At 22.7% G+C, this 15,043-nt stretch overlaps 1 protein-coding gene across 2 annotated transcripts in view; it reads left to right on the forward strand.

Moving 5' to 3' along the window:
- Nha1 (Na[+]/H[+] hydrogen antiporter 1) overlaps window positions 1-15,043 on the forward strand; it is a 218,291-nt gene that overhangs the window by 161,510 nt on the left and 41,738 nt on the right. Inside the window, exon 1 of one of the 2 annotated variants that reach the window (XM_075293712.1) lies at window positions 9,549-9,835. The exons of the other annotated variant lie outside the window; for it this stretch is intronic. Within the exon in view, the coding sequence (XP_075149827.1) occupies window positions 9,812-9,835 (24 nt within the window). The 5' untranslated portion in view covers window positions 9,549-9,811. Of the gene's footprint in view, window positions 1-9,548; window positions 9,836-15,043 lie in introns of those variants that run through there. 2 annotated transcript variants of the gene reach the window in all.

A 15,043-nucleotide genomic window follows, 5' to 3' on the forward strand; every position in this document is an offset into this window, starting at 1 on the left:
CAAAGTTTCTTTCTCAATTAGTCTCTAGAATATCCAACAAAAATAACAACAACAACATTTACTAAGCTGTCCCGTTAATCACAAAAACACTATACTAATACACTTTATTTGTTGTTATTTCTTTTGACGACGTCAACGATGATGATGATGATGGTGAGTATGACAATAAAGCTTGTGACACGGCCAAACAAAATGACAAAAACAAAAATCATTAAAAACACGTGACACTAACACATGCAAGTTATTTATAGCCTGACAGCATGGTCAGCAGATATCTACATAGAGTAAAATCCAAAACGAATTTGATTAAAACATTCGTTATATACAAATTAGTAGAAGTGACAAAAGTGAAATGAAGTTGCAAAGCCAAAACAAAAAAACTCACCTATTTACCATGTCATGCAAATACATGAATAATCTCTTGCTCTCTTGTATTTATCTCACTCTTCCCCATAGTATAGGAGTTCATGTGGTGACAAACACGAATGTCTGGATATGAAACGTGCCATTATTGCAGATCTTTAAATTTAACAAAAATCATTAAAAATTTTACATATGTATGTATTTTACTATCGAAAAATTGGTCAAAATTTTATTTCTGTAAAAAAAAATGTCAATTTCATTTAACAGGTTGGTTGATAAGTCCCCGGTCTGACACATAGATGGCGTCGCTAGTATTAAGTGCGAATCAAATGATTCGTGTCAAAATTTGACGTCTGTAAGTCAATTAGTTTGTGAGATAGAGCGTCTTTTGTGAAGCAACTTTTGTTATTGTGATAAAAATGGAAAAAAAGGAATTTCTTGTTTTAAAAAAATACTGTTTTCTGAAGGGAAAAAATACGATGGTAGCAAAAACTTGGCTTGATAATGAGTTTCCGGACTCTGCCCCAGGGAAATCAACAATAATTTATTGGTATGCAAAATTCAAGCGTGGTGAAATGAGCACGGAGGACCGTGAACGCAGTGGTCGCCCGAAAGAGGTGGTTACCGACGAAAACATCAAAAAAATCCACAAAATGATTTTGAGTGACCGTAAAATTAAGTTGATCGAGATAGCAAGGCCTTAAAGATATCAAAGGAACGTGTTGGTCATATCATTCATCAATATTTGGATATGCGGAAGCTCTGTTCAAAATGGGTGCCGCGCGAGCTCACATTTGACCAAAAACAACAACGTGCGGTGTTTGCAGCTGGTAACTCGTAATACACCCGAGTTTTTCCGTCGATATGTGACAATGGACGAAAAATGGCTCCATCACTACACTCCTGAGTCCAATCGACAGTCGGCTGAGTGGACAGCGACCGGTGAACCGTCTCCGAAGCGTGGAAAGACTCAAAAGTCCGCTGGCAAAGTAATGGCCTCTGTTATTTGGCATGCGCATGGAATAATTTTTATTGATTATCTTGAGAAGGGAAAAATCATCAATAGTGACTATTATATGGCGTTATTGGAGCGTTTGCAGGTCGAAATCACGGCAAAACGGCCCCATATGAAGAAGAAAACAGTGTTGTTTCACCAAGACAACGCACCGTGCCTCAAGTCATTGAGAACGATGGCAAAAATTCATGAATTGGGCTTCGAATTGTTTCCCCACCCACCGTATTCTCCAGATCTGGCGACTTTTTCTTGTTCTCAGACCTCAAAAGGATGCTCGCAGGGAAAAAAATTTGGCTGCAATGAAGAGGTGATCGCCGAAACTGAGGCCTATTTTGAGGCAAAAAAAGGAGTACTACCAAAATGGTATCACAAAATTGGATGGTCGTTATAATTGATGTATCGCTCTTGAAGGGAACCATGTTGAATAATAAAAACGAATTTTGACAAAATGTGTTTTTTCTTTGTTAGACCGAGGACTTATCAGCCAACCTGCTATTTCACTATCGAAAAATTTGTCAAAATTTTATTTCTGTAAAAAAAATTGTCAATTTCATTTAACAGTAAAAATTTTTGCAAAATTGTATTTCCATAGAAAATTTTGTCAAAATTTTATTTCTATAGAAAATTGTGACAAAATTTTATTTCTATAGAAAATTTTTGCAAAATTTTATTTCTATAGAAAATTTTGTGAAAATTTTATTTCTATAGAAAATTTTTGCAAAATTTTATTTCTATAGAAAATTTTGTGTAAATTTTATTTCTGTAGAAAATTCTGTCAAAGTTTCATATCTATAGGAAATTTTCTCAAAATTTTAGTTTTATAGAAAATTTTGTCAAAATTTAATTTTTGCAAAATTTTATTTCTATAGAAAATTTTGTCAAATTTTTACGTCTATAGAAAATTTTGTCAAAATTTTATTTCTATAGAACATTTTGTCACCATTTTAGTTCTATAGAAAATTTTGTCAAAATTTTATTTCTATAGAACATTTTATCACCATTTTAGTTCTATAGAAAATTTTGTCAAAATTTTATATCTATAGAAAATTTTGTCAAAATTTTATTTCTATAGAAAATTTTGTCAAAATTTTATTTCTATCGAAAAATTTGTCAAAATTTTATTTCTATAGAAAATGATGTCAAAATTGTATTTGTTTTTGTTTGATAATTGACCTATAAATTTTTACTTATATTTATTTAGTTCGGCTCGAGGCCATGGAAATAAAAATAGATGTTGCTTTTTTTGTGAATTGTAATTTTATTTAAAACTATTAAATATTTCGACACATCTCACATCGTCCTCCTCGGGGAAATTAACTTAGAAGTAAATAAAAACTGAACTTGTTCACAAAAAAGTGAATTAAACAAAAAATTAATAAATTTAATTTCTGTAGATAATTTTGTCAATTTTTTTCTATTGAAAATTTTGTCCAGATTTTATTTCCATAGACTTTGTCAAAGTTTTATTTCTATCGAGAATTTTATCACAATTTTATTTTCTTTAGAAAATTTTGTCAAAACTTTATTTATATAGAAAATTTTGTTAAAATTTCATTTTTATACAAAATTTTATCGAAATTTTCTGTCTATAGAAAATTTTGTCAACATTCTATTTTTATAGAAAATTTTTGCAAAATTTTATTTCTATAGAAATTTTTGTGAAAATTTTATTTTTATAGAAAATTCTGTGAAAGTTTCATATCTAAAAGGAAATTTTCTCAAAATTTTATTTTTATAGAAAATTTTAAGAAAATTTTAATTCTATAGAAAAGTCTGTCAACATTTTATTCTTATAGAAAATTTGGCAAGATTTTATTTCTATAGAAAATTTCGCTAAAATTTTTTTTCTATAGAAAATTTTGTCAAGATTTTATTTCTATAGAAAATTTTGTCAAAATTTTATTGGTAAAGAAAATTTTGTCAAAGTTTCATATTTATAGAAAATTTCAAATTTAGTTTCTATAGAACATTTTGTCAAGATTTTATTTCTATAGAAAATTTTCTCAAAATTTTAATTCTATAGAACATTTTGTCAAGATTTTATTTCTATAGAAAATTTTCAAACATTTTTTTCTATAGAAAATTTTGTCAAAATCATTATTGTTGTTTTTGATTTCAGCTTAAAACCATGCATCGACTAAACTACAAGTGTAGCCTAACCAACAGATGAAAAGTGTGCTTGTCAAATTTATTTTTGGCAAAAAAAATTTGGGCCCTATATACTGCAAGACGGTTGGATGTACAGCTGTTTCTTAATGACCATATTCCTCATCAGCATCCTTTACTTGCAGCAAAGCTATCAACCAATTATCAGAATAAATTCGGGTAATTCACTCAACCCAAAGTGATATACACTTGAACATCGCGAAAAAAGGTTTTTGAAGATAGAGGAAGTACGCTCAAAACAAACCCAGCCAACTGCACTCAAATCGATGATTTGGCAAAAGAAAAAAAATGCTTGCAAATTTTGTCAAAGTTTTATTTCTATAAAGAATTTTGTCAAAATTTTATTTCTATCGAAAATTTTTTCAACATTTTATTTCTATCGAAAATTTTGTCAAAATTTTATTTCTAGAGAAAATTTTGATAAGATCTTATTTCTCTACACAATTTTGTCAAAATTTTATTTCTCTACAAAATTTTGTCAAAATTTTATTTCTCTACAAAATTTTGGCAAAATTTTATTTCTATAGTAACTTTCGTCAAAATTTTATTTTTATAAATAGTTTTTTCAAAATTTTATTTCTATAGAAAATTTTGTCAACATTTTATTTCTATAGAAAATTTTCTCAACATTTTATTTCTATAGACAATTTTATGAAAATTTTAATTCTAGAGAAAAGGTTGTCAAAATTTTATTTCCATAGAAAATTTTGTCAAAGTTTCATATCAAAATTTTGGCAAAATTTTATTTCTATAGAAAGTTTGTCAAAATTTTATTTCTATAAAAAATTTTCTAAAAATTTTATTTTTAAAAATATTTTGTCAACATTTTATTCCTATAGAAAATTTTATTTTTTTAGAAATTTTTTCAAAAATTTCTTTTTATAGAAAATTTTGTCAAAATTGTATTTTTATAGAAAATTATTATTTATTTCTATTTATTTTTATAGAAACCGCGATAGTTAAATTGTATGCTTGTGAGTTAATGGCATATGCCCTCTAGGCAGTTCAATCCTAAAGGCCATTGGAAACTGAATAATGATGTATCGACAATATGGAGCCACCAACCTTTTCACCCGTTTTTTTTTTAATATTTTTTCTCACTTTGTTATTATTGTTGCACTTTTTTGCATATTATCAATGGCATCAGATGTTCATAATGGTCGGTACATGGGTTTAATGAGCCTTTTTTGTTTTACAATTAAGTCTGCTTAATTGGTTCCGCCGAGGTGTTTTTGTTTTGATTTTAATTACAGATAAAAAAATATATATTTTGTTGATTCTTTGTTGTAAATACATTTTGCAAAAAAATATTGGAAATTTATTTAATCTTGTAATTGAATAACTTCAATGGAGAAGAGTTATATAGGAATAGATCTTTTTCAATAACCACTAACACATTGGCTTTAAGGGATACAGAAGACAATATCAATTTGTGATATTGCTACCAATATTATATATAAACTGTAAAATAGACTTGATTAGCTAAATTGATGTTTTTTATATGTGTACTCACAGACTGGTACTTATTTTATATAAATCACAAAAACTGTTAAATACTCCTACAACTGGTGTTATTTAATTGCTTTTTTATATGTATATTATAGCATTCTAATTAGTTATTTGCTATAGACCAAGTACTCACAAACGCATTAATCAAATGGTTGATATGCTATCCGTAAATCTGGTACATGAGTGTGAAATAATTAACATTACGTTTAATTATTCTGCAAAGCTCAGTGATTCAAAATAGAAAAGTGTGAGGTTATATTATCCTGTATTAATCATGTAATCTATCAACACATATTCTACATAAGCTCGATTTCTAAATAGGAATAAATTAAATTAGATTATAAAAGGTGGCTTAATCATTTCATTTAATCTACGCTGTTGCATTTAATTCTATCGAAATTCCTACTGTTCAAATCTATTACCAATTAGAGGGAGAGAGAAATTCCTACTGTTCCATTCTATCACTATAAGAGTGAACTTGCAATAATTATGTTTCTTATTAACAGGATGGCTGATATGAAATGCAACAAAGGAAAACACTATATATTTTTTTAATTTTATTGTTCAAAAGCAAAGATGTCGGAAATAACATCAAATTTCAAATAGAAATAAAATTTTGATAAAATTTTCTATAGACATAAAATTTTGACAAAATTTTCTATAGAAATAAAATGGAAATAAAATTTTGACAAAATTTTCCAAAAAACTATAGAAATAGAATTTTGACAAAAATTTCTATAGAAATAAAATGTTGACCAAATTTTCTGTAGAAATAAAATTTAGACAAAATTGTCTATAGAAATAATATTTTGACAATAGAAATAAAATTTTGCAAAAATTTTCTTTAGAAAGAAAGTTTTGCAAAAAATTTCTATAGAAATAACATTTTGACAAAATTTTCTTTAGAAATAAAAATTTGACAAAAGTTTCTATATAGATAAAATTTTGACAAAGTTTTGACAAAAGTTTCTTTAGCAATAAAATTTTGACAAAATTTCCTATAGAAATAAAATAGAAATAAAATTTTGCAAAAATTTTCTATGGAAATAATATTTTGACAATATTTTCTATGGAAATAAAATTTTTCTACAGGAACAAAAATTTTGTGAAAATTTGCTATAGAAGTAAAATTTTGACAAAATTTTCTATGGAAAAACAATTTGAACAAAAGTTTCTATAGAGATAAAATTTTGAAAAAGTTTTGACATAAGTTTCTATAGCAATAAAATTTTGACAAAATTTTCTATAGAAATAAAATTTTGCAAAAAATTTTTATAGAAATAATATTTTGACAAAATTTTCTATGGAAATAAAATTTTTCTATATAGAAATAGAATTTTTGACCAAAATTTCTATAGAAATAAAAATCTGACAAAACTTTTTGTAGAAATAAAATGTTGACAAAATTTTCCTATTGATATTTTACAATAGAAATAAAATTTTAAATGACATTTCGATAAAATTTTCTATAGAAATAAATTTTTGCAAACATTTTCCTTAGAAAGAAAGTTTTGCAAAAAAATTCTATAGAAATAAAAATTTGACAAAATTTTCTATAGAAATAATATTTTGACAAAATATCTATGGAAATAAAATTTTGACAAAAGTTTCTATAGAAATAAAATTTTGACAATGTTTTGACATAAGTTTCCATAGCAATAAAATTTTGACAAAATTTTCTATAGAAATAATATTTTGACAAAATTTTCTATGGAAATAACATTTTGTGAACATTTTCTATAGAAATAAAATTTTGACAAAATTATCTATAGACATAAAATTTTGACAAAGTTTTCTATAGAAATAAAATTTTCCAAAAATGTTCTATAGAAATAATATTTTGACAAAATTTTCTATGGAAATAAAATTTTTCTATAGGAATAAAATCTTATGAAAATTTGCAATATAAGTAAAATTTTGACAAAATTTTCTATGGAAATACAATTTTGACAAGGGTTTCTATAGAAATAAAATATTTTCAAAATTTACTATCGAAATAAAATGTAGACAAAATTATCTATAGACATAAAATTTTGACAAAATTTTCCAAAAATCTATAGAAATAGAATTTTGACAAAAATTTCTATAGAAATAAATGTTTTACTAAATTTTCTGTAGAAATAAAATTTTGACAAAATTGTCTATAGAAATAATATTTTGACAATAAAAATACAATTTGAAATAACATTTTGATAACATTTTCTATAGAAACAAAATTTTGCAAAAATTTTCTTTAGAAAGACAGTTTTGCAAAAAATGTCTATAGAAATAAAAGTTTGACAAAATTTTCTATAGAAATAATATTTTGACAAAAGTTTCTATAGAGATAAAATTTTGACAAAGTTTCGACAAAATTTTCTATAGAAATAAAATAGATATAAAATTTTGCAAAAATTTTCAATAGAAATAATATTTTGGCAAAATTTTTTATGGAAATAAAATTTTTTTATAGGAATAACATTTTGTGAAAATTTGCTATAGAAGTAAAATTTTGACAAGATTTTCTATGGAAATACAATTTTGACAAGTGTTTCTATAGAAATAAAATTTTGAATAATTTACTATAGAAATAAAATTTTGACAAAATTATCTATAGACATAAAATTTTGACAAAATTTTCCAAAAATCTATAGAAATATAATATTGACAAAAATTTCTATAGAAATAAAATGTTGACCAAATTTTCTGCAGATATAAAATTTTGACAAAACTGTCTATAGAAATAATATTTTGACAATAGCAATAAAATGTGAAATAACATTTTGATAACATTTTCTATAGAAATAAAATTTTGCCAAACTTTTCTTTAGAAAGAAAGGTTTGCAAAAAAATTCTATAGAAATAAAATTTTGATAAAATGTTCTATAGAAATAATATTTTGACAAAATTTTCTATGGAAATAAAATTTTGACAAAAGTTTCTATAGAGATAAAATTTTGACAAAGTTTTGACATAAGTTTTCATAGCAATAAAATTTTGACAAACTTTTCTATAGAAATAAAATAGAAATAAAATTTTTCTATAGAAATAATATTTTGACAAAATTTTCTATGGAAATAAAATTTTTCTATAGGAATAAAATGTTGTGAAAATTTTCTATAGAAATAAAATTTTGACAAAATTTTCTATTAAAATTAAATTTTGACAAAAGTTTCTATAGAAATAAAATTTTGACAAAATTATCTATAGACATAAATTTTTGACAACATTTGCCAAAAATCTATAGAAATAGAATTTTGACAAAAATTTCTATAGAAATAACATTTTGACCAAATTTTCTGTAGAAAAAAATTTTTTGACGAAATTGTCTATAGAAATAATATTTTGACAATAGAAATAAAATTTGATTTGAATTTTGATAACAATTTCTATAGAAATAAAATTTTGCAAAAATTTTCTTTAGAAAGAAAGTTTTGCAAAAAATTTCTATAGAAATAAAATTTTGCAAACATTTTCTATAGAAATAATATTTTGACAAAATTGTCTATGGAAATAATATTTTGACAAAATTTTCTATGGAAATAAAATTTTGACAAAATTGTCTATAGGAATAAATTGTTGAGAAATTTTTCTAATAAAATAAAATTTTGAAACAGGTTTCTATAGAAACTTTTGGACCTAATTTGTAAGCTTGAAAAAAAAACATTTCGACCCATCCCAATGTGTACTAGCCTTACAAAAATTTCGTAGTGAATTAACCCTTGAATGTTTCAGTCATGTGTATACAACTAAAAATAGGAAACAAATTAACCCTGACAGTATCGACAATAATTGGTGCTAATTAGAACGTTTTTATCTTATGACTAAAACTTAACTCATATTGGTGGACATGATTTACACGTCACCGTCAACAAAATATCGGAATTAAGTCAAAACAAAAGTTTTTCAAGAAAACTTCTATTCTTCCTATTTCGAATAAAAAGAATTATATAGTAAAACTTAAAAAAGATATATAAACAAAATTAACCACCCTCTCTAAGCTTTTGATTCTGTGAGTCTGTTTTGTAATTTATTTGTGAGACTTTTTCTAGATATTGTTGGTGTTTGCTGCGTTTGTTTTTTTTTTCTGTCTCACATTCTGTTAACATTCTACCACAAAAATTTGTGTTAATTTTTAGTAAATAAAAATCAATTTTTATAACTTAATACAATAACACAATGACAGCAATGCCAATAGCTGTACAGCAGTAGCAGCGGCAACAACAACATTTTTTACACGAATTTATTATAAAAATTAACACAAATTTCAAGCGATCGCGATCACACGTCTTCATTTTTTTTATCACAAACCAGACATCTTCACTGCTGTGCAACCACCGGCAAACGAGCCATATATATTTTTTGTTTGTTTTATATTTTTTTTGCATTTTTGAGTATCTTTGTTTGTTGGTAAGATTTTTTTTTTTTGAAAAATAAATCGAATTTATTTCCCTGGTAAACGACCAAAAGATTTTAGTCATAAAATTGAATTGAATTCGTAACGGTCGATATTGTAAAAGTTATTGCACCGCCGGCGATATTACCGATACCGTTTATCGAAAAATGAAAGTTATAAACTAATAAAACAATAAAGAAATTATTTTTGCAATAAAAACGAAAGAAAAGAAAATAAATAGAATTGAATTGATTAGCAAAATAAAAATCATATTCTTAACGATAATAATTGAACTTAAACGGATCATTGTATAAAAATCACCGAAAAAAAAATCAAGACAAAGGCAATTAAAGCAGAAGAAAATATCATAAAAACTAACGAAAATGAGAGAAATGTATAATTTTCATGTATGTGGATTTTGTGTATTTTAATATAACGAAAATTTATTATAATTTGGAATAAGAAATTAAAATTATGAAAAAAACACACACACAAACAAACAATTTTTAATGTTTAAATTGTGAAAATTAATAATAAAATAATTATTTAGTTATAAAATTAAAAAGAAAAAATTATACAAACATAAAACATATATTATTAAAAAATATCAAATTTTAATTTTTTTTTTTTTGTTTTAAATATTCCTACTAGTTTTTAATTTATATTGTAAATTATGAAAAAAAAATAAAAAGTCGCAAAGTAAAGTAGAAGTTTATAATCGTGAATTAGATTTGAATATATTCGGAATGATAAACTAACAGCTAAGTACCATGAATTTTTTGGACCCTAAAATATTGAAAAAAAAACATCGTTTTAAATTGTCAAATACAGAAAATTAATGTGTTAAATAAAATTTTAAATTATTTTTTTTTTCATTTAAAATATTATAAGTGATTATTTTTTTCTATGTAGAATTAATTTCAGTGATTTTTATGACTTTATATGTGAACGAAAAAATAATAATAGTAATTAAATAAAATGACTGTTTTGAAACTGAAGTGAAATATATACTGTGGTGGTGGTGGAATATTTTTACTTTTTAATTTTTGGAAAATTTTAAAAAATTTTCTATAGAAATAAAATGTTGAGAAAATTTTCTATTTTTATTTCGTAGAGGGTGCTTCATTTTTCGGTATATATTTGGGAAAGATATGTTCTCCGTGTCAAACACTTTAACAAATGTTAATATGGTCAATTTTTCAGTACTTTTAATTTTTGCGTTTTATTGGACGGTATGTTAAGGAGAAGTATATGTCCCCTTGACAAACCACACTTTAAATTCACAGGAAATGTAGAAGATTGTCCAACGATTTGAATACATAACAATAAAATAAAAAAAATAAAAAAATTGATTGAAAGGGAACGCCCCCTACCCGACGTTAAGCGGGTCCATTTTACATCTGCATAACCGCCCTAGTTCTTTATATAAACGAAAAAACAAGTAGTCCGATTTTTTTGAAATGTACCGGACACGTGTGTGGATACCATGGAGTGATTAATCAGTACTTCAGTTTTTGTGCCATATTTCCCCTGACTTTACTTTTTAAAAGAGTTCAAATCTCTTCGAATTTGTTTTCAGATCGAAGGATATGGTTGACCAAGTTAACGAAAATAAGCTTCGGGAGGCGCAGCAAAGCCGGCCGGGTGGGTTACTTTAGTTTTCTATAGAAATAAAATTTTGATAAAATTTTCTATAGAAATAAAATGTTAACAAAATTTTCTATGAAAATAAAGTATTGACAAAATTTTCTATAGAAATAAAATTTTGAGACAATTTTCTATAGTATAAAATTTTGAGAAAATTTTCTATAGAAATAAAATTTTGACAAAATTTTTTATAGAAATAAAATTAGAACAACATTTTCTATAGAAATAAAATTTTAACAAAATATTCTTAGAAATACAATTTTAAGAAAGTTTTCTATAGAAATAAAATCTTAACGAAATTTTCTATAGAAATCAAAATTTGGGAAAATTTTCTATAGAAATAAAATTTTGGGAAATTTTTCTAGAGAAATAAAATTTTGAAAAAATTTTCTATAGAAGTATAATTTTGACAAAATTTTCTATCGAAATGAAGTTGTGCAAAAATGTTCTATAGAAAAAAAATTTTGAGAACACTTTCTATAGAAATAAAATTTTAACAAAAAGTTCTAAAGAAATACAATTTTAAGAAAATTTTCTATATATCACAAAATTTTCTATAGAAATAAAATTTTGGGAAAATTTTCTATAGAAGTATATAGAAGTATCATTTTGACAACATTTTCTATGGAAATAAAGTATTGACAAAATTTTCTATGGTAATAAAATTTTGAGAAAATTTTCTTTAGAAATAAAATGTTCACAAATTTTTCTTTAGAAATAAAATTTTTACAAAATTTTCTATAGAAATAAAATTTTTTACAAAATTTTCTATAGAAATAAAATTTTGAGAAAATTTTCTATAGAAATAAAATTTTGACAAAATTTTCTATTGAAAAAAAAAATGTTGCCAAAATTTTCTTTAAAGTAATATTTTGACAAAATTTTCTATCGAAATGAAGTTGTGCATTTTCTATAGAAATAACATTTTGACAAAAATTTCTATAGAAATAAAACTTTAACAAAATTTTCTATATATCACAAAATTTTCTATAGAAATAAAATTTTGGGAAAATTTTCTATAGAAGTATATAGAAGTATCATTTTGACAACATTTTCTATGGAAATAAAGTATTGACAAAATTTTCTATAGTAATAAAATTTTGAGAAAATTTTCTATAGAAATAAAATTTTCACAAATTTTTCTTAAGAAATAAAATTTTTCCAAAATTTTCTATAGAAATAAAATTTTTTACAAAATTTTCTATAGAAATAAAATTTTGAAAAAAATTTCTATAGAAATAAAATTTTGTCAAAATTTTCTTAGAAGTAACATTTTGACAAAATTTTCTATAGTAACAAAAATGTTCACAAAACTTTGTATAATAATAAAATTTTGAGAAAATTTTCTATGGAAATTAACTTTTGAGAACATTTTGTATAGAAATAAAATGTTAACAAAATTTTCTATAGAAATATAATTTTGACAAAATTTACTATGGAAACAAAAATTTTCACAAAACTTTGTATAGTAATAAATTTTTGAGAAAATTTTCTATAGAAATGAACTTTTGAGAACATTTTCTATAGAAATAAAATATTGATCACATTTTATATAGAAGTATAATTTTGACAAAATTTTCTATGGAAACAAAATATTGACAAAATGTTCTATAGTAATAACATTTTGAGAAAATTTTCTATAGAAATAAAATTTTCACAAAATTTTCTTTAGAAATAAAATGTTGACAAAATTTTCTATAGAAATAAAATTTTAACAAAATTTTCTATAAAAATTAAGTGTTGCAAGAATGTTGTATATAAAAAAAAAAATTGACAAAAATTTCTATAGAAATAAAATTTTAACAAAATTTTCTATATATCACAAAATTTTCTATAGAACTTAAATTTTGACAAAATTTTCTATAGAAATAAAATTTTCACAAAATTTTATATGGAAATAAAATTTAGAGAATATTATCGATAGCAATAAATTTTTGATAATTTTGACAAAATTTTCTATCGAAACGAAGTTGTGCAAAAATGTTCTATGGAAATAAAATTTTGAGAACATTTTCAATAAAAATAAAATTTTGACAAAATTTTCTATAGAAATAAAATTTTAACAAAATTTTCTATATATCACAAAATTTTGTATAGAAATAAAATTTTGGGAAACTTTTATATAGAAATAAAATTTTGATAAAATTTTATATAGAAGTATCATTTTGACAAAATTTTCTAAAGTAATAAAATTTTGAGAAAATTTTCTATAGAAATAAAATATTCACAAATTTTTCCGTAGAAATAAAATTTTTACAAAATTTTCTATAGAAATAAAATTTTGAGAAAATTTTCTATAGAAATAAAATTTTAAAAAAATTTTCTATAGAAATACAATTTTAAAAAAATTTTCTATAGAAATACAATTTTAAAAAAAATTTTCTAATATCACAAAATTTTCTATAGAAATAAAATTTTGTCAAAATTTTCTTAGAAGTAACATTTTTTTTGACAACATTTTCTATAGAAACAAAAATTTTCACAAAACTTTGTATAGTACTAAAATTTTGAGAAAATTTTCTATAGAAATGAAATTTTGAGAACATTTTCTATAGAAATAAAATGTTGATATTATTTTATATAGAAGTACAATTTTGACAAAATTTTCTATGGAAATAAAGTATTGACAAAATTTTTTATAGTAATAACATTTTGAGAAAATTTTCTATAGAAATAAAATTTTCACAAAATTTTCTTTAGAAATAAAATGTTGACAAAATTTTCTATAGAAATAAAATTTGAACAACATTTTCTAAAGATATAAAATTTTAACAAAATGTTCTTAGAAATAAAATTTTAATAAAGTTTTCTATAGAAATAAAATCTTATCGAAATTTTCTATAGAAATCAAAATTTGGGAAAATTTTCTATAGAAATAAAATTTTGAAAATATTTTATATAGAAGTATAATTTTGACAAAATTTTCTATCGAAATGAAGTTGTGCAAAAATGTTCTATGGAAATAAAATTTTGTGAACATTTTCTATAGAAATAAAATTTTGACAAAAATTTCTATAGAAATAATATTTTAACAAAATTTTCTATATATCAAAAAATTTTCTATAGAAATAAAATTTTGATAAAATTTTATATAGAAGTATCATTTTGACAAAATTTTCTATGGAAATAAAGTATTGACAAAATTTTCTATAGTAATAAAATTTTTAGAAAATTTTCTATAGAAATAAAATGTTCACAAATTTTTCTTTAGAAATAAAATTTTGAGAAAATTTTCTATAGAAATAAAATTTTAAAAAAATTTTCTATATATCACAAAATTTTCTATAGAAATAAAATTTTGACAAAATTTGCTATAGAAATAAAATTTTGACAAAATTTTCTTTAGAAATAAAATTATGTAAAAATTTTCTTAGAAGTAACATTTTGACCAAATTTTCTATAGAAACAAAAATTTTCACAAAACTTTGTATAGTAGAAAAATTGTGAGAAAATTTCCTATAGAAATAAAATTTTGGGAAAATTTTCTATACAAATAAAAAGTTGATAGCATTTTATATACAAGTATAATTTTGACAAAATTTTCTATGGAAATAAAGTATTGACAAAATTTTCTATAGTAATAACATTTTGAGAAAATTTTCTATAGAAAGACAATTTTCACAAAATTTGCTTTAGAAATAAAATGTTGACAAAATTTTCTATAGAAATAAAATTTTAACAAAATTTTCCATAGAAATGAAGTGTTGCAAAAATGTTCTATAGAAATAAAATTTTGACAAAAATTTCTATAGAAATAAAATTTTAACAAAATTTTCTATATATCACAAAATTTTCTATAGAAATAAAATTTTAACAAAATTTTCTATACAAATAAAATTTTGACAAAATTTTATATGGGAATAAAATTTAGAGAATATTATCTATAGCAATAAAATTTAGAGAACATTATCTATAGAAATCGAATTTTAACAAAATTTTCTATAGAAATCAAATTTTTTATTTGAAAT

Source organism: Haematobia irritans, chromosome 2 (genome assembly GCF_050003625.1).
Source record: "Haematobia irritans isolate KBUSLIRL chromosome 2, ASM5000362v1, whole genome shotgun sequence".
Taxonomy (NCBI): domain Eukaryota; kingdom Metazoa; phylum Arthropoda; class Insecta; order Diptera; family Muscidae; genus Haematobia; species Haematobia irritans.